The 23,223-nt window shown below is 45.8% G+C and overlaps 1 protein-coding gene across 1 annotated transcript in view; it reads right to left on the reverse strand.

Moving 5' to 3' along the window:
• PRICKLE2 (prickle planar cell polarity protein 2) overlaps positions 1–23,223 on the reverse strand; it is a 348,061-nt gene that overhangs the window by 19,608 nt on the left and 305,230 nt on the right. The window contains exon 8 of the mRNA XM_052645998.1: positions 21,298–22,170. Within this exon, the coding sequence (XP_052501958.1) occupies positions 21,298–22,170 (873 nt within the window). The remainder of the gene's footprint in view (positions 1–21,297; positions 22,171–23,223) is intronic.

A 23,223-nucleotide genomic window follows, 5' to 3' on the forward strand; every position in this document is an offset into this window, starting at 1 on the left:
TTCTTCAGACTTCCTTGGTGGTTCAAGTGGTTAGGACTCAGCACTTCCAATGCAGGGGATATGGGTTTGATCCCTGGCTGGGGAACTAAGATCCCACATGCCATGCAGCATGCCCCCCACCAAAAAAAAAAAAAGCACTTATTTTTTTTCTTCTGCCCTTGGAAACTCTCTTCTCCACTGTACATTAGACATCAACCACGCCTCCCTCACTGGCAGAAATACCTCCTCAACCGTGAAGAGCAGCATTCTCCCACTATTATCAAGACAGCTCCTTGAAGGAAAACATTCTTTTATGGAGTGAATGGGATTTAGTCACCACTATCAGCCAGAAATAAAATATATATCCAGAAACAAAAAAAGATGATACTCCTTCTTGATCTTGTGAAGGGTCTCAATGGCCCACCACCTCATACTTACAGATCTGGGTTGTGCAAACTGTCAGTAACATGTCATTTCATATACAGCCCTCTGTCTCAAAAACTTCTAGAACTATATGTAGACCTTTAATGGGTGGGAGAGTTCTTGGAGCCTTCTAAGAGGCTGTTCCCAGGTTAAAATCATCAACTTGACTGAAATAAAAATTTCTGTTTCTTTCTTAGATCACTTATTACTATTTCACTGACACTATCTTCCATCTTTCCAGCAGGTGCCCAATGAAACTCTCTCTTAAAAGAGATGAAGAAGGCCTGGTGACCATTCTCTTTAAAATAGTGTTAAGTATTCACTTGGTACCTTTGAGCTTGAGATAGGAATTCCATGAGGTACTGGCTCCCTTTCCTTGTTAATGAGAACTAAGTTCACGACCACCAAGGGCCCTAAAGAAACGTGTGATGGTTCCTGAGATTTTTAAGGATGAGCCTTGGGCACTAGTCACTGAACTGTCCTAAACTGTGAACCTACTTGGTCTCATCTCCTATCATGGTGCTGAGATTCTAGGAGGACAAAGTCACATGATTTCCTCCCTACAGTGGAAAATCTTGTTGAACTCTTGGCGCTTCACTTTAGGAAGAAATTGAGAGGAAACGAAGAAGGATTCAGATCTTTGGAGGCTGGTTGAAAGCCTTCTGTAACTACTGCAACATCCAGCCAGGAAACATCCACCTTTCTTCCTAAAGACCAATGCATCTGTCCTAAGAGCCCTAGAGTCTGCTCCCTATGGCCCAAACTGGCTAATTCGTGCAACAAAAGAAGGAGATTTGTGAATCATATGTTTAGCTACATGTTTTCAGGGCTTACTGTTTACTTCAGGAAAGGCTTTGCTTTAATCAGATTTATATATTATTTGCTTGGCTAAGACAGGATACCAGGGGTGAAATTCAAATGCACTATGTATATGAAATCCAGCAGATGACCAAGCCAGAAACCAGCGCCAAAAGGAAAAAATAAGCTACAGCAACCCAAAGATCAACAGAAAGAGTGCACAGACTTTTTTTTCCCCCCAAAACAGTTTTTTCCAAATGAAAAGTTCTCCCCTCACACTCCCCAGTACACACAATATTTTTGACCTTACTGTTGCCTTTGCTTCCCCAGCCTACTCTGCAAGTCATCGGACTTCTTCCTACTTACACACTCCACTGAAAAGGGACCAGGACAGTGTTCTCAGAGGGATTCCAAGAGGCTGAATTTGAGCCAGCAATAAGATGTGAGTGCTTCATAGCTCTAAGTATAGCTCTCCCCTCAACAACTATACTCTTAGCACACTGGCCTGCTTTCCAGTTACCAGAATTGTAAAGCTCTCGCTTGCCTCAGGGCCTTTGCACATGCTATTTCTTAACCCTTTCACCTTTTTCCTCTCCTCCCCCCTTCCTATGCAAGGTCAAGTTCTTATCCAATTCTTAGCTTAAACACCACATCAGACAGCTTCCATGACAATCTTTTTAATGTTGTTAATCCTCAATACTCTCTCAGGTCTTTACCCTGCTCATGTCCTTCATACCACGTACTATAATCCTCCTTAGTGTGTGCTTATACATTCCCTGCTACAATTATAACCATCTCCACCCTGCTCTCCCACAAAGCTGCATCAGTGGCTGGCTCTCTTACTCTTGGCCTTCTGGTTGGGGTTAATTCCCAGTAGGAAGTCAGAGGGTAGCACAGTACTTATCACCCTGGCTCCCTCTGCCAGGCTGAACATTGGCTGAGGTTCTCTGCCTAAGGCCTCAGTTACTACCCAGTGGCCTCCTTCATCAGGCTTCCTTTAATTACCCTTTCCTGTGCCATCTGTTTCCTGCTGGGGCCCTGACCCACACAGGGACTGAGTCTGATTTATTCACCAGCGTACAGTTGGCAATGAACAGAGTGCCTGGCACGTGGTAGATGCCCAATAAGTATTTGTTGAATAAATGACCATAAAACAAGTCAGAGCCAACATGTTTAAAATGTCTTTCTCTTCCTCATTCTTTTTGTTTCAAAAAGAAAAAAAATCTCACATCAAACTCTGGTATAGAAGATGGATAAAAAACAGGATTGTTGGGACTGTGAGTGGATGAGGGAGACACACGAGCATGGCTCCCTTTGAAATGACAACTCTACACATAAACAGAAATGGCAACTCGAGAAAACCAGTGCATTAGAGATGTATTTTGCAGGAGGTCACCATAAAGGATGACGGGGCATCTTACAGTTTCTCCCACTAACATACGCAGTATTAGGGTCTGGGTTGAGAATGAATGATTTTTACATCTCAACGCTCCCAGGAGGGCTTTGGGTCCAGCAACTGGATGACAACGGTGGGGGTGGAACTTCTGAGCACCCACTAAGGATATTCACAATGCTCCTTCTGCGGCACACCTGGGGCTCAGAGAAAAGCTGGAATAAAAATATCCTCCAAGCTGCTGGATTCCATGCAATACTGACAGATAAAGATGCATCACCCACATGAGCCGACTAAAGTCCCCACAATAAACAGCTTCAGAGGGCAGAAGAAGACAGGGGAAGCCATCTGTTTCCTGGGCTGCCCTCATCCTGAGCAGAAAGGGCCACAAAGTAAAACGCTCAGGGACAGAAAGTCTGGCCATCCACGGTTCACTTAAGAATGGCAAGATCTGGGAACTCTATCTAATATCCTGTCATAAATCACAATGGAAGAGAATATGAAAAAGAACACATATACGTATAACTGAGTTACTCTGCTGGACAGCAGCAATTATGACAATACTGGAAATCAACTGTACTTCAATTTTTAAAAAATGGTGACATCTGGGGTGCTTCAGGGAGACCTTTATGAGAACCTCCGGGCAGGCTGGAATTTGTCTCTCTGCCGAGGGGCTTGAACTCGGAAACAGATCTGCAGCTAAGAGCCAGACCTCACTAGTCAGTGAGTCTCCAAGGCCGATAATAATCTCAATGGAAAATTTCTTTTGTTGGAACTCCCCACACCCACCCCCTGCACCCCACTGTCTTCCTAAACTCAGGGCCCAGAGATTGCTCATCCACAGACTCAAACAACAAATTAACTCTTCTAAACTGCAGCAAATGAGAATTGTCTGAAAAGTTAATTGATACTGGGGAGAGGGGGAGACTAGCAAGGGAGAGGCTCAGGTCTAGGAGCTGACAGTCTAGCGCCCTTACACAGGGAGGCCAGGCTCCGTTACCACTAAGAGGTGTCACATGGGGGTACTTAGGCCTCAGATTCCCGTAGCTTCTTTCAGCTCAGACAAGATGGGAAACCAAGACTCAGGGAGCAAGGGGCTCATCTTTCCAGCTGCAAACATTCCTGAAAATCCAAGCCACAGAGCTCCCCAGCTGTGGGCGCCAGTGTGGCCTGGATCTCTGACACCTATAGAACCGCCAGACCTCAGGCTCATCCATGGATTCGGGCCCTCTCTCTCCATCCCTGTCTGTGATCATGAGGTCTGAGTTCCTGCAATCTTCCTTCTCCCTGGTAAGTGAGCAACGGGCTGAGACAGAGTTGAAAGGAACGAGACAGGAGGTCAGCGCTCTGGGGCACCTAATAATAAGAGTAATAATAACTCTCAAATATTGAGACGGCCAAGTGCCAGGCATGCAATTAAGCGCTTTCTGAATATTACCTCCCATTCCATCACAGCCCCACGTGGCAGAAATTTACATTTGTTCTCTAGGAAGCTGAGAGCTTGAAGCCACTTGTCTGAGGCCATGCAGCTAGAGTGGTGATGGGAGTTTCAACCAAGTTGGACTGATCCTGAAACAGTAACCCGCTCTCTGTGGTGTGGCTGGGATCAGACCAACAAGCAGAAAGGGTTCTTCCAGCTGCAGAGGGGGCTTCTGAAATGCCAGGCCAGGCAGACCCACTGCCTGCCATGTGACATCATGACCTCCTCAGATGTGGCTCTGAGAGGCTTTGATGGAGGCTGATGCTTTCTGAATGAATTCCTGGTGTCAAGACCAGGCTTTCTCAACTCTGGCACTACTGACTCATGGGGACAGAAAACTGTTTGCTGGGTTGGTGCTCTTCGATGACCTAGAGGGGTTGGATTGGTGGTGGGGTGTGTGGTGCGACGGAAGCTCGAGAAGTGGCGGGGGGGAGGGGGGCTATACGTATACATACAGCTGATTCATGTTGTTGTACAGCAGAAACCAGCACAATGCTGGAAAGCAATCATCCTCCAGGTAACAATTAAAAAAATTCCTGGGAGGGGAGGTGCTGTCATGTGCACAGGACATGTTTAGCAGCACGACCCTGGCCCTCTATCCACTAGTAGCCAGGAACACCCTGCACCCCAAGATGTGACAAACAAAACTGTTTCCAAATACTGCCAAATGTTCCCAGGGTGACAAAATCCCCACCCTCCCCACCTCCACCCGCCCCTGTTGAGAGGCACTCATCTAGACCGTCACGCTCACCCTGAGGCAGTGTTTGTCCACGAATGTGCATCTCAGGCAAAGGGAACTCCCCACCACTCTCCCCCTGATCTTTTCCCCAGGACCCAGGATCCAAACACAAAGAAAGAAATAAAAAGGATGAGCTGTTCTAGGCTCTTCTCTCATTTCCCTTCCAGCTCTGAGCTTAATCTGCTCTCCAGGAAAAGACACAAGTAAAGCCTGAAATGGACTTTTCTGCCCTTCTAAAATCAGCACCTCTGTTTTGAAAGGCAGCAGTCAAAAATCTGCTCCAGCCAGGGGAGCAGTCCAGGGCAGTTAAAGAATCCTTCTATAGATGCTAGCACCAAAAGCACAATATCAGAATAAAAAATAAGTCCTCACAGGTGTCTCTGGATGGATAACACACTCAGGAAGGCAGATCTGACTGGGTCAGATGCTTAACTCCAAGAAATGAGAATCCCTCAGACGTAGCACAGCTGAGAGTCAAGGATTTGTTCCCAGGAAAGGTCGAGAGAACAGGAATGCACAGAAGGACAGTTTCTACTCCTTTGTGCAAGGAGTATAATGAGCCTGTTTTTCTTCCACTGCTTGTACATGGGGAAGCTAACAGAGGAAAGGGAAGATGGGGGCTGGACGGTCTGCAAACTGGAACACCAAAACCCTGGGTGGGTGAGGGCTGAGAAAGATGATTCTCCAGAACAGAGGAGGGAAATAAAATGGAAGAAATATGTCCTATATCTTTACTTAGTGGATGGGGAGTTCGGCATGACATTTTTAAGCTGTTAAAAGTTTTTGTACAAAGGAAAACACGAGGTTTTTTCTAAGTAATTTTGTGTTGGAACACAGAAACTTTATCTTCTAGACAGTGCCCCGCCTGTTTGGTCAGCCTGATTTGTGACAGCTGCCTCCCAAAAACATGTCATGGTCTGGTTTTGATTTGGGAAGGGCAGGCTGGAGGAGCCGGCTGGAAGAACAGAGCTCAGGAAAGACACACACACACACCCATCCATCCACCCACGGATAGCTAACTATTGCTCTAAAGGTGATGCTGGTAAAACACTGAGAAGGGCTACTGAAAATAATTCAATGCTAAACAAAAACAAATCAACCTGTCTCAAATTCTTATGAAACTTTGGTTTCATGGCCTTTTGATTTTCACATTGATTTAGAACTGAAAGAGCCCCTGTTTGAAGACTAGAGTGTTTTTAGTTCGGTTCAGTCACTCAGTCGTGTTTGACTCTTTGCGACTCCATGAATCGCAGCACGCCAGGCCTCCCTGTCCATCACCAACTCCTGGAGTTCACTCAAACTCACGTCCACCGAGTCAGTGATGCCATCCAGCCATCTCATCCTCTGTCATCCCCTTCTCCTGCCCCCAATCCCTCCCAGCATCAGAGTCTTTTCCAATGAGTCAACTCTTCACATGAGGTGGCCAAAGTACTGGAGTTTCAGCTTTAGCATCAACCTTCCAAAGAACACCCAGGACTAATCTCCTTCAGAATGGACTGGTTGGATCTCCTTGCAGTCTAAGGGACTCTCAAGAGCCTTCTCCAACACCACAGTTCAAAAGCATCAATTCTTCGGCACTCAGCTTTCTTCACAGTCCAACTCTCACATCCATACATGACCACTGGAAAAACCATAGCCTTGACTAGACAGACCTTTGTTGGCAAAGTAATATCTCTGCTTTTGAACATGCTATCTAGGTTGGTCATAGCTTTCCTTCCAAGGAGTAAGCATCTTTTAATTTCTTGGCTGCAATCACCATCTGCAGTGATTTGGGAGCCCCCAAAAATAAAGTCTGACACTGTTTCCACTGTTTCCTCATCTATTTCCCATGAAGTGATGGGACCAGATGTCATGATCTTCGTTTTTTGAGTGTTGAACTTTAAGCCAACTTTTTCACTCTTCTCTTTCATCAAAAGGCTTTTTAGTTCCTCTTCACTTTCTACCATAAGGGTGGTGTCATCTGCATATCTGAGGTTATTGATATTTCTCCTGGCAATCTTGATTCCAGCTTGTGCTTCTTCCAGCCCAGTGTTTCTCATGGTGTACTCTGCATAAAAGTTAAACAAGCAGGGTGACAATATACAGCCTTGATGTACTCCTTTTCCTATTTAGAACCAGTCCAGTCCAGTTCTAACTGTTGCTTCCTGACCTGCATATAGGTTTCTCAAGAGGCAGGTCAGGCGGTCTGGTATTCCCATCTCTTTCAGAATTTTCCACTGTTTATTGTGGTCCACACAGTCAAAGGCTTTGGCATAGTCAATAAAGCAGAAATAGACGGTTTTATGGAACTCTCTTGCTTTTTCCATGATCCAGCGGATGTTGGCAATTTGATCTCTGGTTCCTCTGTCTTTTTGAAGACCAGCTTGAACATCTGGAAGTTCACGGTTCATGTGTTGCTGAAGCCTGGCTTGGAGAATTTTGAGCATTACTTTACTAGCGTGTGAGATGAGTGCCATTGTGCGGTAGTTTGAGCACTCTTTGGCATTGCCTTTCTTTGGGACTGGAATGAAAACTGACCTTTTCCAGTCCTGTGGCCACTGCTGAGTTTTCCAAATTTGCCGGCATGTTGAGTGCAGCACTTTCACAGCATCATCTTTCAGGATTTGAAAGAGCTCAACTGGAATGCCATCACCTCCACTAACTTTGTTCATAGTGATGCTTTCTAAGGCTCACTTGACTTCACATTCAAGGATGTCTGGCTCTAGGTGAGTGATCACACCATCATGATTATCTTGGTCTTAGAGATCTTTTTTGTACAGTTCTTCTGTGTATTCTTGCCACCTCTTCTTGATATCTTCTGCTTCTGTTAGGTCCATACCATTTCTGTCCTTTATCAAGCCCATCTTTGCATGAAATGTTCCCTTGGTATCTCTAATTTTCTTGAAGAGATCTCTAGTCTTTCCCATTCTATTGTTTTCCTCTATTTTTTTGCATTGATCGCTGAGGAAGGCTTTCTTATCTCTGCTTGCTATTCTTTGGAACTCTGCATTCAGATGCTTATATCTTTCTTTTTCTCCTTTGCTTTTTGCTTCTCTTCTTTCCACAGCTATTTGTAAGGCCTCCCCATACAGCCATTTTGCTTTTTTGCATTTCTTTTCCATGGGGATGGTCTTGATCCCTGTCTCCTGGACAGTGTCACGAACCTCACTCCATAGTTCATCAGGCACTCTATCTATCAGATCTAGTCCCTTAAATCTATTTCTCACTTCCACTGTATAACCATAAGGGATTTGATTTAGGTCATACCTGAATGGTCTAGTGGTTTTCCCTGCTTTCTTCAATTTAAGTCTGAATTTGGCAATAAGGAGTTCATGATCTGAGCCACAGTCAGTTCCTGATCTTGTTTTTGCTGACTGTATAGAGCTTCTCCATTTTTGGCTGCAAAGAATATAATCAATCTGACTTTGGTGTTGACCATCTGGTGATGTCCATGTGTAGTCTTCTCTTGTGTTGTTGGAAGAGGGTGTTTGCTATGACCAGTGTGTTCTCTTGGCAAAACTCTCTTAGCCTTTGCCCTGCTTCATTCTGTATTCCAAGGCCAAATTTGCCTGTTACTCCAGGTGTTTCTTGACTTCCTACTTTCGCATTCCAGTCCCCTATAATGAAAAGGACATCTTTTTTGGGTGTTAGTTCTAAAAGGTCTTGTAGGTCTTCATAGAACCGTTCAACTTGAGCTTCTTCAGCATTACTGGTTGGGGCATAGGCTTGGATTACTCTGATATTGAATGGTTTGCCTTGGAAACGAACAGAGGTCATTCTGTTGTTTTTGAGATTGCATCCAAGTACTGCATTGCAGACTCTCTTGTGGACCATGATGGCTACTCCATTTCTTCTGAGGGATTCCTGCCTGCAGTAGTAGATATAATGGTCATCTGAGTTAAATTCACCCATTCCAGTTCATTTTAGTTCGCTGATTCCTAGAATGTCGAAGTTCACGCTTGCCATCTACTGTTTGACCACTTCCAATTTGCCTTGATTCATGGACCTAACAATCCAGGTTCCTATGCAATATTGCTCTTTATAGCATTGGACTTTGCTCCTATCACCAGTCACATGCACAACTGGGTATTGTTTTTGCTTTGGCTCCATCCCTTCATTCTTTGTGGAATTATTTCTCCACTGATCTCCAGTAGCATATTGGGCACCTACTGACCTGGGGAGTTCCTCTTTCAGTATCCTATCATTTTGCCTTTTCATACTGTTCATGGGGTTCTCAAGGCAAGAATACTGAAGTGGTTTGCCATTCTTGTCCACTTTTCTGCTGCATCCAGTGAAAATGCCAAAACCACTTGGCAAGTATCACTTTCTTTCATATTTAATCCATACTATGTAATTAAGGAATATCCCATCCATATGGTTCAGATCATGTGTTCTTAACTCATTAGAATGATATTTACTATTATCAAGAGCAAGTTATCTTGGAGACATCTTCAGAGCTTCTTAGAATAAGCATAACTCATTTTACTTTTGTCTAAATAGGAGGCTGAGCTCAGGGCTAAGAGGAGACGCAGAAGGGCACTGCAGGACAGATGAGCATTCCAGCCACAGATAAGATGGTACGTATGATAGCAACTATCTGATCACCAAGATGAGGTGTCTGGGTTCCTCTAGCTCAGCAGTCCTTTCTCAAACTTAGCGGGCCTGAGAGTTCACCAGGGGCACTTGTTAGAAAAGCTGAGCCCTGAGAGATTCTATTTGTGAGTCTGGGATGGGGCCCAAGAATCTATATTATTGACAAGCATCCCAGATGAATATAATGTAGGTGGGTCCCTGGATGAGTCTAACTGATGGAGGGGATGACTGACTGTTTATATGGAGAAATGCACTCCCCAAAGTTGGCTCCACATGGCTCATGCTAGGAAGTGGGGTTTCAATCACATTAATTTTCCAGTGTGTATGGGTTGAAGAGGGGTGGCTTAGACAGGTGAGGCTCAGCACAGTGTAACTGACAGGCATCACCCTGTGGCCGGAACACCTTGTGCAGGGGATGCTGAAATGCTTTCCCAAGGAGCTAAGCTGAGGAGGCCAAGGATCAGGTGAGCCTCTGAGCCAAATATTTAGATTTATGTTGATAAGAAAAGGGAGGGTCAAGAAAGTATGTTCTGTTGATGGAAACCAAAGAAATCAAGATTTAAAGGAAACCCGATTGGAAACTGCCTAAATGTCCAATTCCAGAGATGCGATAACATTCATTCAGTGGAATACTAATGCAGTCATCAAAAACGATGGTTACAAAAGCTCTGAAAATAAGCTAACAATAGAATGCAAATGAAGAAATTCAGGACACAAAATATTCAATATGCCTACAATTCCAAGAAAAATGATATACCAGTATATAGGGAAAATGTGGAAAAGTCACTGAAATATTAGCACTACTCAAGTGGTGGGTGTTATGATATTTTCCCCCACTTCTGTCATTTTTCTCCATTTTCCTCTTTTACATTTTACTAGCTGTCAATATTTTAAAGGCATAGATCTTAAAAATCTGAGTTTCAAAACCATTTTCAAGTGGATAAGAACTATCTGATTTCCCATGTGAAACTCCCAGATTCAAAGGTTCTGAGACAAATGCACACTCAATCTTTAAAAATTCACTTTGAAAAATCTTATGAGTCTAAAAAGCTCATCATCCTCTGGTCTCCACTCTAGACCCATTTTCTTTTTTCCAGTGTTGCCTTTTCAGTAATAAAATGAATAAAATCAGCGACCTTTTCTCTCCTGTCAGCAACCACGGTTACTTACTCTCAGCATAGCTGACTGCTCATGCCCAAGGAGGTTATAAATAAGCCTCCTGAGTGGTTATTAAAAACCAGGACACTGGAAAAGTTTTCTCTGGACCCGGAAAATATCAGCGAGACCATGACAGGTAGCTACTGTGGATTGGGCTCTGTCTGTCCACTGTTCCCCATCTGTCTCCCCTGGCTCTGACAAGGTCCTCTGCTTTCCCACACACCAAAGCTTTGACTCAGCAAAAAATAAGGAACAAACAGATTCTCCTACGACATTTGCTCTGCTGCCTTTCATCTGGTCCCCGGTCTGTGAGCCTGTTTCAGAACCGAGAAATGCCAAGAGGGCACGCTTTCATGGGGGTGGGGTGGTGCACCAAGGAAGTCAGCCCATGAAACCAGTCAGAAAGCACTCCTGAATCACATCCTCAACACAGAGCCAGAAGGTTGGGTCCCATCTAACCTGCCCCTCTAAACCATCTAGAACCTTCACATTATAATCAGCACAGGAACATGTCCCAAAGACCAGAGCTTTGTCTCCATTAAAAAAAAAAACAAAAAACAAAAAAAAAACATGGCTAACAACCATAATGGACATTTGAAGTCAAGTTTAAATGGTGGGGCTTCTGGAGGAAGGAACCAGATCAAGGTATGTGTGTGGGGGGTGGTCAGCCCCAGATGGGTGCCATCCTGTGGTTTGTACTCCTGCAGTGCCATCCCTCCTCTTTTGTAAAGACTATCTGGATTTCCCTTTGAGAAGCTCTTCTCCATTTTCCATTCCTACAGTTTTGATGACCTTGACCCTACTTGCCCAGTTCCCAGGATGGACATGTGACCCATGCTTGGCCAATCAGAGCAACGATTCCCTCCAGCTCCCTCCCAACCTGGGAGTTAGTTTAACAAATGTTAGGTGACCAAAGTCACGCAAATGCAACTCAATTCTGGGAGTGTCATGGACACTATTAAAGAAGATCAGCCCATTCTCCTTGACCTGATGTTAACAGATGTTAGCCTGGGGTTGCGGAGCACCCTCTCCTACTCCGGGGAAGAGTCACCTGAGAAGGATGCCACTATGCAGAAAACAAGAATGGAGACAGGAAAGAGGCTGAGTCCTGATGCCATCATTTGTGTGCCTGGATCCAGCTGTACCAGGAATTCCCATTCTGGGAACTCTGTACTTCGTGATGAAAAACAAAATCTTGTTTGCTTACACCCATTGGAATTGGGATTCTGAGGCTTGCAAACAAGAGTTTCATAATTCCAGTGAACAAAGACGATCCCTGTGCATTTCCCCAAGTAGACCTGGGGTTGGCTCTGGAACCAAACAACAGAACTCAAGATGAGTTCCAGGTTTTCGAACCTGTAATTCCAGATTGGGCATCTTCCATGTCTTCCCCATGGAGGAAAGGATCAGAAAGTCCTGGGCCATATGATTTATGAGAACCTTTGAGGGCTAACTCCTCGAGTCACGGGTGCCAGCTGCTTAGGAAGTTTTATCCAACAATTTAAATACAGAAATTGGGTTAGAGGATGGATATCTAAGCTATGCAGAAGAATGGGAGAAATGTTCCTGTCCCAAATTAAATACACTAATGTTTCACATTAAAAGGATTAAGAAACATCTCAGACATTCTTGGTAAAGTGGACTGTTCCATTTATTACTTCAGATTCTCACACTGAAGTTTCTTTGTCCTTCTTTTTAAGTTTGCCATAAATGTTAAAAAAAAAATTACCCCATTACCCGCTAGCAATCAATACATCCAGTCATTGTGCAACTGAGCTTTCCTTGTCAAGGTGTGCAGGTGATGTGTGTTAAAGGTGTGAATGTGCTATGCATAGATGCTTATAATAAATCAGCAATAGGGCATATAATAAAGCACAGGAAAATACAGCCATTATTTCGAAATAACTTTAAAAGGAGTATCATCTATAGAAATATTGAATTACTATGTTGTATACCTGAAACTGATATGATATTATAAATCAACTATAGCTCAATAAAAGGATAATAAAGGTGTGGATGTGCCACGCCAATACAACACTAATCAAAGATGGCAGGTTTCTACCTCTGTTGTGTGTCTGAGTATCCAAGCCAATGATGCGTGGACTTTCTGCCAATGCTGGGCTGGGTCAAAAAATCACACAGTAGGCAAACTGATTCAACTTTTATGTTTTCACATCCATGCAATTTTGCCTCCCGGGATCATTCCCCCAGGGCACCGAAAAGCTCTGCAAATTTCCTCTCCTAGGTCACCATCACGTGCACGCTCTTCAGTCACTGCTGTGTTTACACCTTGGAGGCTGCCGCCTTCATCTCTTCTCCTGGCTGCACATCCTGGATTGCCTCCTAATGGGTCTCTCTGTAGCAGCACTTACCCTCTTAAAGTCAATTCCCCACATAGCAGCTGAAGCCATCTTTCCAGAATGCAAACCTGATCATGTCACTTCCTTCCCTGTTGGCCTGTAACTTCAAGTGCTTTCCACTGTCCTTAGTGGAAAGGCCCAAACCCTTAAACTATCTGAAATGGTTCTGCACTATTCCCTCTGTGCCTTCCAGCCTTATTATCCTCTGTGCATCACCCAGCCATAGGGCCTTCTTTCAGGTCTTTATATTTGCCATACATCCTATCACAGGATCTTTGCACATGCTGCTCCTGCTACCTGGAATGTGCCTTCCTCTTTACCCCCTTAAACATTTTTTTTTCTGTCCTCTCTGATCTTCCTAACTTAGCTACAGCCCTCTCTGTATACCCTCCTAGCCCCACATTTACCACTGATGTAATTTTAAATAGTACAATTAGATGGTTCAGTTCAGTTCAGTCACTCAGTCGTGTTTGACTCTTTGTGACCCCATGAATGGCAGCACGCCAGGCCTCCCTGTCCATCACCAACTCCCGGAGTTCACTCAGACTGATGTCCATCAAGTCGGTGATGCCATCTAGCTATCTAATCCTCTATCATTCCCTTCTCCTCGGGCCCTCAACCCCACCCAGCATCAGAGTCTTTTCCAATGAGTCAACTCTTCGCATGAGGTGTCCAAAGTACTAGAGTTTCAGCTTTAGCATCATTCCTTCCAAAGAACACCCAGGACTAATCTCCTTCAGAATGGCCTGGTTGGATCTCCTTGCAGTCCAAGGGACTCTCAAGAGTCTTCTCCAACACCACAGTTCAAAAGCATCAATTCTTTGGCACTCAGCCTTCTTCTCAGTCCAACTCTCACATCCATACATGACCACAGGAAAAACCATAGCCTTGACTAGAAGGACCTTTGTTGGCCAAGTAATGTCTCTGCTTTTTAATATGCTGTCTAGGGTGGTCATAACTTTCCTTCCAAGGAGTAAGCGTCTTTTAATTTCATGGCTTCAGTCATCTGCAGTGATTTTGGGGCCCAAAAAATAAAGTTTCTCACTATTTCCATTGTTTCTCCATCTATTTGCAATGAAGTGATGGGACCAGATGCCATGATCTGTTTTTTGAGTGTTGAACTTTAAGCCAACTTTTTCACTCTCCTCTTTCGCTTTCATCAAGAGGCTCTTTAGTTATTTTTTACTTTCTGCCATAAGGGTGGTGTCATCTGCATATCTGAGGTTATTGATATTTCTCCCGGCAATCTTGATTCCAGCTTGTGTTTCTTCCAGTCCAGCGTTTCTCATGATGTATTCTGCATAGAAGTTAAATAAGCAGGGTGACAATATACAGCCTTGATGTACTCCTTTTCCTATTTGGAACCAGTCTGTTGTTCCATGTCCAGTTCTAACTGTTGCTTCCTGACCTGCAAATAGGTTTCTCAAGAGGCAGGTCAGGCGGTCTGGTATTCCCATCTCTTTCAGAATTTTCCACAGTTTATTGTGATCCACACAGTCAAAGGCTTTGGCATAGTCAATACAGCAGAAATAGATGTTTTTCTGGAACTCTCTTGCTTTTTCGATGATCCAGCGGATGTTGGCCATTTGATCTCTGTTTCCTCTGCCTTTTCTAAAACCAGCTTGACCATCTGGAAGATTGGAGGCTAGAGGCTGGAGAATGTTGGAAAGACCAACTAAGCATATTTGAAGAATATATAGTCTCTGACCCTAAGGAAAAGGCAGGTAATTTATCCTCAAGATTTTCTGTAGATCCTTGGGCAAAGCAGCAAATGCCCCTCTGTCTCTGAGAACTTTTTGGAAAGCATCCTTGACCCACATCTGACAGAGCTGAGAAAAATTGCCCAGACCAGCACTGTCTGATACAGTAGTCACAAGCCACATGTGACTATTGAAATTTGAGTAATCAAGATGAAATGAAATGAAAATTTCAGGCCATCAGCTATACAAGCCACCTTTCAAGTGCTCACCAGCCTTGAGCTGAATTTTAAATTTCATTTCATTTTAATCAGTTTCATTTTCAATCACCACATGTAGCTAAACCAGAGGCTACCCTATGGACGGCACAGATGAAGGGAGTGAGCTGTTAGGATGGGCAGAATTTCAACCCCATTACTAATCTCTTTGGGCTTCCCTGGTGACTCACCTAGTGAAGAATCCACCTGCAATGTGGAAGACCTGAGTTCTCTCCCTTGGCTGGGAAGATGCTCTGGAGAAGGGAACGGCTACCCGCTCTGATATTCTGGTCGGAGAACTCCGTGGACTGTATAGTCCATGGGATCACAAAGAGTCTGACACGACTGAGTGACTTTCACTATCATTAATATCTTTGGGAATTCTGTCCTGAGCCCTGGTTTTTCAAATTCTAACTTAATTCTTGGTTTGGAGTACCATTTCTGGAGTTACACTCCCTAGGTTCAAATCCAGCCTTCCTATAGGAGCTGTGTGGCCTTAAAGCAGTCACTTAAATTCCTTAAGGTTCAATGGCCTCATCTATGGCATTTGATGAGTAACAGGACTTCCTTTGCAGGGTTTCTGTAGAAGGAAATGATCATACACTTAAACACACTAATATAGTCTTTGACACACATGACTGTCTCCAGTGGTTACCTGAGTGTTTATTTTTTTTTCTCTCATCCTAAACATACTTGTGCATGGTTTTGGCCTCTTGGGATGTTTTGGCTTCTGGTATCTCCCAGCATCCAGCTACTGTGTAGGTTTGCATTTTTAGGTTTGAAACTGTTTCTGTGGGCTCCTCTTTTCCCTAATCAACCTGAGAAGAACATGTAAAACAAAATCCATTTTGAGCCCCTGTGTTTCCATGGATCTGTCAGACACAGCAGTGTTGGAAGGGAGATTATAGCTAATATTTGCAGCACCGTTCGTAGCATCCTTCACCATGGGACCTCACTCTAAACGCCTTTCACATACACCAAGGACGTGGTGTTAATTAGACTTGGAAAGTCTGTGTTTTTGCTGCTGACCCTTACTGTTGCATGTGAATTTTGCTGGAAAATTCAGTTTTTTTGAGAAGACAGCTTTGTGAACTGTATGTATCTTTAAACCCTAGAATCCCAGGCTATGAGTGAAGGTTCTTTAGTCGCTGAGTTGTATCTGACCCTTTCATGAGCTGTTCCTCTGTCCGCGGGATTTTCCAGGCAAGAAAACTGGGGTGGGTAGCTATTCCCTTTTCCAGAGGATCTTCCTGATCCAAGGATCAAGCCTGCATCTCCTGTGTCAAGAGGATTCTTTACCACTCAGCCTCCAAGGAATCCCTGGGAGTGAAAGTACAAATCACAAAAGGCTCAGTCAAAAATACCTTGATCCTTCAGTGAAAACTAGGTTTCAAGATAATGGATTTTTTTTTTTCTCTTCCATGGCCAGTAACTTGTTATTAACTATGTCTGCAGTGTTTAATCTGGCATGAAGCATGAGCTTTTTGTGGGCACCATTTTTCCCTTACAGCAAGTCTGAAAAGCCAGGGAGCCCCAGTGGCTTGCTCGCCTCAAATCTCAGCTGGACACCTGCAGTTTTGGTTTAGAAGTAGGAGTGGGCTGTCCCCTATCATTGGCAAACATGGTCCATTCCTTCTGCTCACTCAGAGTGAATCAGGCGGGCTTGGTCACCATTTGCACCCCCCACTAAATGGAGTCTTGCAGAAGCTCTTAAAAAAAAAAAGATTAGCTGCACTGTGCAGCACGTGGGAGATAGTTCCCTGACCAGGAATCGGACCCGCAAACTCTGCAGTAAAAGCGTGAATTCTTAACCACTGGACCACCAGGGAAGTCCACTGTAGAAGCTCTTTGACCCTGCCATTGTCTAACCGTGCCTCTAAAGCAGCTTGCAGCCTGGGTGATTTCAGTATTATAAATAAGAGTAACAAAATCAACAACAGCTACCATTACCAGATATTTATCACGTGCTAGGAACGGTTCTAAGTACTTAACAGAAAGTAACTCACAGCACCCCTGTGAGGTAGTGAGACCCAGAGAGGGGAAGTAGCCCGAGGCCACACGGCTCGGAAGTAGAGGGCCGGGATTCCTAGCTCCAGAGCCTGCGCCCTGAACCCTGTGCCATGGCAGGAATGCTTGATGGTGATGATATAAGTGAAGATAATCATGAGAGATCGCTGACTGGGACGTGGCCTGGTAACAACTTCACATATAACATCTCTTCCAGTCTTCATAACAGCCCTGTGAGAGAAGTCTGATTATTATACCCATTTTACACTAAAGTGTAAAGTGTACATGAGTACACTAAAGTGCATAGACATTGTGACCTCCCCATGGCCCCCACTAATGGCCAGGACCTGAGCCCTAGGTGTGGTAGTCTTCAAAGCCCTTACTCTGAACCTCGATCTGCGTCTTCACAGGAAGGGTGGTGTTCACAGTCCAGAGATTTGCACAGTGACTCTCTGAAGAGACAAGGATTCCTTCTCCTGTGCAGTCAGTTTGTTGATGGGTCTGTTAGGCTCAGGCAGGGCTAGAAGGAAGCCTGAGAGCCCAAGCGCCAATGGAGAACTGAACGGCAGAAGCAAGGGAGGTGGTCTGAGGAGACGTGCCCAGGTAAGAGGCAGGAAAGACAAAGGAGACGAGTATAAACCATCCCGGGGTGGGCATCCGGGCAGGAGGCACTCATGGGGAGGAGACCGCGGCCATAGTGCAAGGTGGAGTCTGGGTTCAAGTCACGCTGGAGCAGACATAGAATAGAGCTGGAATTGGGAGTGGTGACTTCAGCTAGGTGCCACACAACAGCCGGACTGTCAGGTGGTCCCCAGGAAGGGGGACAGTGGTGACACCGACGCTAGGGCTGTTCCTTAAGGATCAGCCAGATTCTATAAGGAGTGAAGGGTCAGGGAGAGCTGGGACCTGGAGAATCAAAATGCAGATGTGGATCGGAGTGAGGGAAGGGAAAGGTGGTTTCTCTGTTCATTCATTCATTCAGTCAGCAGCTGTGACTGGAGCGCCTGCCCTACGAGCTACAGCAGAAGGAAGGAGAGCATGGGCTATAGGCCAGTCTGCCAGCTGGAAACCGGAGTTTGTGGTTTAATACCTATGTGACCTTGGGTAAACCTGGCTTATCTATTCTGTCTCACTGTCTCACATTGTCTTCATCTTTTTTTGGGGGGGTTGGGGGGACCCACAGTACATGGCTTGTGGGATTTCAGTCCCCAGACCAGGGATTGAATCCAGCCCATGACCGTGAAGGCGCTGAATCCTAACCACTGGACCACCAGGGAACTCTTTTACTGTCTTCATCTTCAAACTGAAACGGTAACATTGCCTTGTAGAGTTGTTGTGGGAATTAAATAAGTAAATTTCCATAAAGAATTTAGCACAATGCCTGACACCCTCTGAGTTACTGTTAGAGATTACACTTAGTAGGTGCCATGCCTCTGCAAGGTGCTAGAGCTGCAGTGAGCTAATGTGGACATGGTCTTGCCCTCCTGTACCTCATAGTGTAGTAGAATTTAATACATAGTAACCATCTAACCTCAGATATGCAGATGACACCACCCTTATGGCAGAAAGTGAAGAGGAACTAAAAAGCCTCTTGAAAGAGGAGAGTGAAAAAGTTGGCTTAAAGCTCAATATTCAGAAAACGAAGATCATGGCATCTGGTCCCATTACTTCATGGGAAATAGATGGGGAAACAGTGGAAACAGTGTCAGACTTTATTTTTTGGGGGGCTCCAAAATTACTGCAGATGGTGATTGTAGCCATGAAATTGAAAGACGCTTACTCCTTGGAAGGAAAGTTATGACCAACCTAGATAGCATATTCAAAAGCAGAGACATTACTTTGGCAACAAAGGTCTGTCTAGTCAAGGCTATGGTTTTTCCAGTGGTCATGTATGGATGTGAGAGTTGGACTGTGAAGAAAGCTGAGCACTGAAGAACTGATGATTTTGAACTGTGGTGTTGGAGAAGACTCTTGAGAGTCCCTTGGGCTGCAAGATCTAAGCAGTTCATTCTGAAGGAGATCAGTTCTGGGTGTTCTTTGGAGGGAATGATGCTGAAGCTGAAACTCTAGTACTTTGGCCACCTCATGCGAAGAGTTGACTCACTGGAAAAGACCCTGATGCTGGGAGGGATTGGGGGCAGGACGAGAAGGGGACAACAGAGGATGAGATGGCTGGATGGCATCACCGACTCGATGGACATGAGTTTGGGTGAACTCCGGGAGTTGGTGATGGACAGGGAGGCCTGGCGTGCTGTGATTCATGGGGTCGCAAAGAGTCTGACACGACTGAGAGACTGAATTGAACTGAACCTCCAATCAGGATCTCCTGATTTCCTCCTAAGTTACATTGTGAGGACAATCAAGTCAGAACAGACAAACCCAAGAACAACTGCTCTAGACAGTGGTTGTATGAGCACCAGCAGGGAGTTGTTCAAAATGCAGGTTCCTGGACCCCATCTCTACTGGGTCTGATATACTGGGCCTGGAGGGGATGTTTCAATCAATTCATGTTTCAATCAAGCAGCCAATGATTCTGATACAGGTGGTCTAGCTTTGAGAAACTCCACTTCAGAGTCTGAATTACATACATATCTCCTGGCCTCTTAAATAATTATAGCATATAAATCTTTTGAGAACAGCACAAACTGGGATGGAAGCCAGGCAGTCATCACTCTGTGCTAATTGCACCGTTGTATGACATTAGGCAACATGCTTAGTCATCAAGACCTCATTTATTTCATCTGAAACATGGGGGTAAAGATATCTGCTTTTTGTCCTCCAAGACAAAGGAGCACACAGCTGTGAAAGCATCGGAGAGGATGATGAGTTTAATAACACAACATACATACATCCTACAACTCAGAGATACGTTTTGCATCCAGCAGAGAGGTCCAAGAGGCTTTACATTAAAAAAAAATCCATAATTTTAACTTATTTGGGAACCTGGAAGATGTAACAGCATGGAGCTCAGATGAGGTTGGCAGCCTGATGTGCGGAAGAGCGCTGCTCTGGGGTCACATGCAGAGGTTCCAATCTCTGCTTTGAAAAGCTGGATGACTTTGGGCAAGTGCTTCAAACTCTCTGTGCTTCAGTTTCTTCTACTCTGAACTGAGAATGTTAAGAGTTGTGATGATTTAACTGAGTGAATATTTATCAAGTGCTTGGAAGAATGTTTGGCCCATGGCGAGTGCTATATCACTCTTAGTTGAATAAATAAATAAACATTCCTGCAAGCGGCAACAACCAGCTGGAGCCCAGTGGCGGCTGTCCCTCCAGAGGGAGCTGACGTGCATAAGGCTGTCACATTTTCTACTGGGACAGACACATTTGACTCTGGGATCCCTACTGGAAAGGACAGACATATGTCTCCTTCCTGGTGTCCCATCCACAAAAGGCAGAGACACTCAATGCTCCTATTTCTCCATCTATCTGGAGCAAAGGACCAGTTTTCATATTTCAGCCCAGAGTGGCCTGATATGTGACCCACCTGAACAGGACTGACACCCAGCATATGCCACAGACAACTCACCCACCGGTCTGTAACACCCTGTCCGGTCCACACCTGAACCAGTAGAACAAGCCCACTGAACATGCGCTTGGATGTTGCAATAATGTCAAATTGCTCCCAGAGTGCGTAAACACTGTTAACATCAGTACTTATCTCAGGGTGCACTGTGGACAGACCCGCTCCTCAGATGACACTTTGCATAGTGTCATCTTGGGGAATGCTGACATTGTCTACACTTGTACACAAAACAGCTGGACAGTTTAGTTGGCAAGAGCAGGCAATGGATTGTCTGTCTTGTGTCTCTCTCAACACTTGTCCTTCTCAGCCTGCCTGGTTGCTCCTTATCTATCCTCATTTCTTTCATCTTTATCCACACACTAAAACCAGCTCCCTAATGAGATCCTGGAGCTCACAACCGCCCACCCTTTCTCTTTAATGTCGCTTTTGGCTGAGAGGCGCTCTCCTGCCCCTGTGTCCACATCCACAACCTGATCCCCAAGTAGCCCTCCAGTTGCCCAGGACCAATGACTTACTGACATGGCTGAGCAAAGCATCAGTCCCTTTGTCCCAAGAAGGAACCCACCCCACCGTATGGTCCCACTCATCCTCCAGAAGCCCCTGTGGGCTCAGGCTGAAGCTCGACCCCAGCCCAGACACCGTTTTCCACTTGGCTCCTCCCCGTCCTCCCCTGTTTCTCTCGCTCCTCTTCCTTGGCAGCATGTTGCAGCATGTTCATCACAGGCACCTTAACCCCTGTGTCAGGCTCCGCTTAGGAGGAATCCAATCAAAGGAGCCATCGGCATGGGGTTCACCTTCCTCGACAACCTGGTGGAGGGGCATGTGGCGGGCACGACTCAAAAATCCTGAGGACCAGCAATCAGAGGACCCCGAGAACATTCTCAGGGTACCAGGAGACCAGAACGTACCTGTTGCATTAGACAGCGCCAGCGACTCCATGGAGCCCCGTGGGGTCTGCTCGGTGGGCGTCATGTCCTCAGTGTACTTCAGCGAGCTGATGGGGTGCCGGGTCCGACACTGCTGAGCGGACAAGCCCCCTTCTTCCTCCTCCTCTTCCTCATACTTGGCGACTGGGATGCCGCCCCGGGTTTCATTGAAGCTCTGGCTGGACATGTCGCTATAGCTCTCCTGGGACCGCAGTCTGCCCGGGTAGTAGTCCTCCCGGCACTCCTTGATGAAGCTCCCACCATGGCCCTTCATGGCCAGCGACGAGCTCCTCTTTGGGTTGCCGAAGTGCTTGGCCCACACGTCGGGCTGGGCTCCAGCGCCCTGCCCGCCGGGGCTGTAGGAAGTTCTGATGTTGCACTGGCTGAGGAGCTGCAAGGGGCTCTGCGGCTGGCTCTGCTCCAGCTTGTTCCCATAGTGGTATGGCTCGTCCCGGCTCCTCCAGATGGGGTCTCGGTTGAGGCTGGGCGTCTGGCTGGACAGGCTGAGCAGGTCCATCTGCAGTGACAGGGGGTCCACGTCGGCCGACAGCCGGTTGGAGCTCACCTGCAGCTGGCTGTGCTGGTTGAGCAGCGGCTCCTCCGTCTTGCCTTTGTTCTTGCCGATCTTGGCACTGCGCCGGGACTCCTTGGCCCGGGCGTTCTGGAAGGCGGAATCGGAGGAGTCTGAGCCATTGGGGTCCTCGCCGGCGCTGCAGGCCCGCGAGCAGAAGATCTGGCCTTGTTTGGGGAGAAAGGGCCGCCCCAGGAGCGACTTCTTGCAGTGAGCGCAGCAGAAACAAGTCTCGGTGGCGTGCCAGTGCTGGCCGTCATAGGTCATTTGACCTTGGTCAATTCCTGGGAAAAGAAGGGACATGAATAGGGTGATGAGCTGCTCACAGCTCTGTGACATGACGTGAAACATACAGCACCCTGGCTTGGCTCAGGGTTCTAGAGGCTGCAGAATAAAATGTCAATAGGTCGACTATCAGGCTCTCGTGTAAACAGTCATGTCTTATTATGACAGTTGCCGTATTTTACCAGTCAGGTCCTCCTTAACTCACGTGCCCTGAGGGCAGAGAAACCAGGTCAAAGTGGCCCGTCCATGAATCCTTCTGCCCAGGGCACATTCCTCCAGATAAACAGCAATAATGATACTCAGGTGTGAGAATCACTGCTTTAAATGCTTTGCATATATGTGAACTCACTTAACCTCTCAACTGCAGAAGGCAGATCTCTAATACTATGTCCACTTTTCAGATGAGAACACAGAGGCATAGGCAATTAAATAACTTGCTCAGCGCAGAAGAGCTAGCAATCACAGACGAGATCTGTACCCAGCACATCTGGCTCCTAACCATGACCTTGATAATCATCTCTTTCACTCTACTTCGTGGTCCTGTCCACCCTCACAGCTACCCTTGACCATTGTCCATCCACACCTGCTGTATTTTCTTCACAGCACGAATACTGCTTGACAATGAGCCACTACATACGTGCATCTATTAATTACTAAAAGTGAAGTTAGATGATGAAGTTTCCAGGGTATCTCCATGAACACGGCTCATGCCCCAGGGCCTCTTCACATGCGAAATGGGCAAGTAAACTGAATCCCTTCACTACCGTATAACACTCTAAGGGGACATCAGTTTAGCAGCTCAGTGGAAAGGAAAAAAGTGGATTTCAGCTCATGGTAGGGAAAAACTTGGACCTGGTTTGTCAAAGACATCTCCTTACCATAAGTATGCATATCCCTTGTGTAACTTCCTCCCTGTGCCAAAGCTATGCCTGGTTTATATAATCTTGTCACACCTGCTTCCAGGAACTTCCCATACCCCTGGATGTTCTGCCCTCTTACGGTTACAGGACTTAACCCCCTGGTGGGACACCATCTTCCTGCCACCCTTGGGC

The sequence above is a fragment of the Budorcas taxicolor genome, chromosome 1, assembly GCF_023091745.1.
Source record: "Budorcas taxicolor isolate Tak-1 chromosome 1, Takin1.1, whole genome shotgun sequence".
Lineage (NCBI taxonomy): Eukaryota > Metazoa > Chordata > Mammalia > Artiodactyla > Bovidae > Budorcas > Budorcas taxicolor.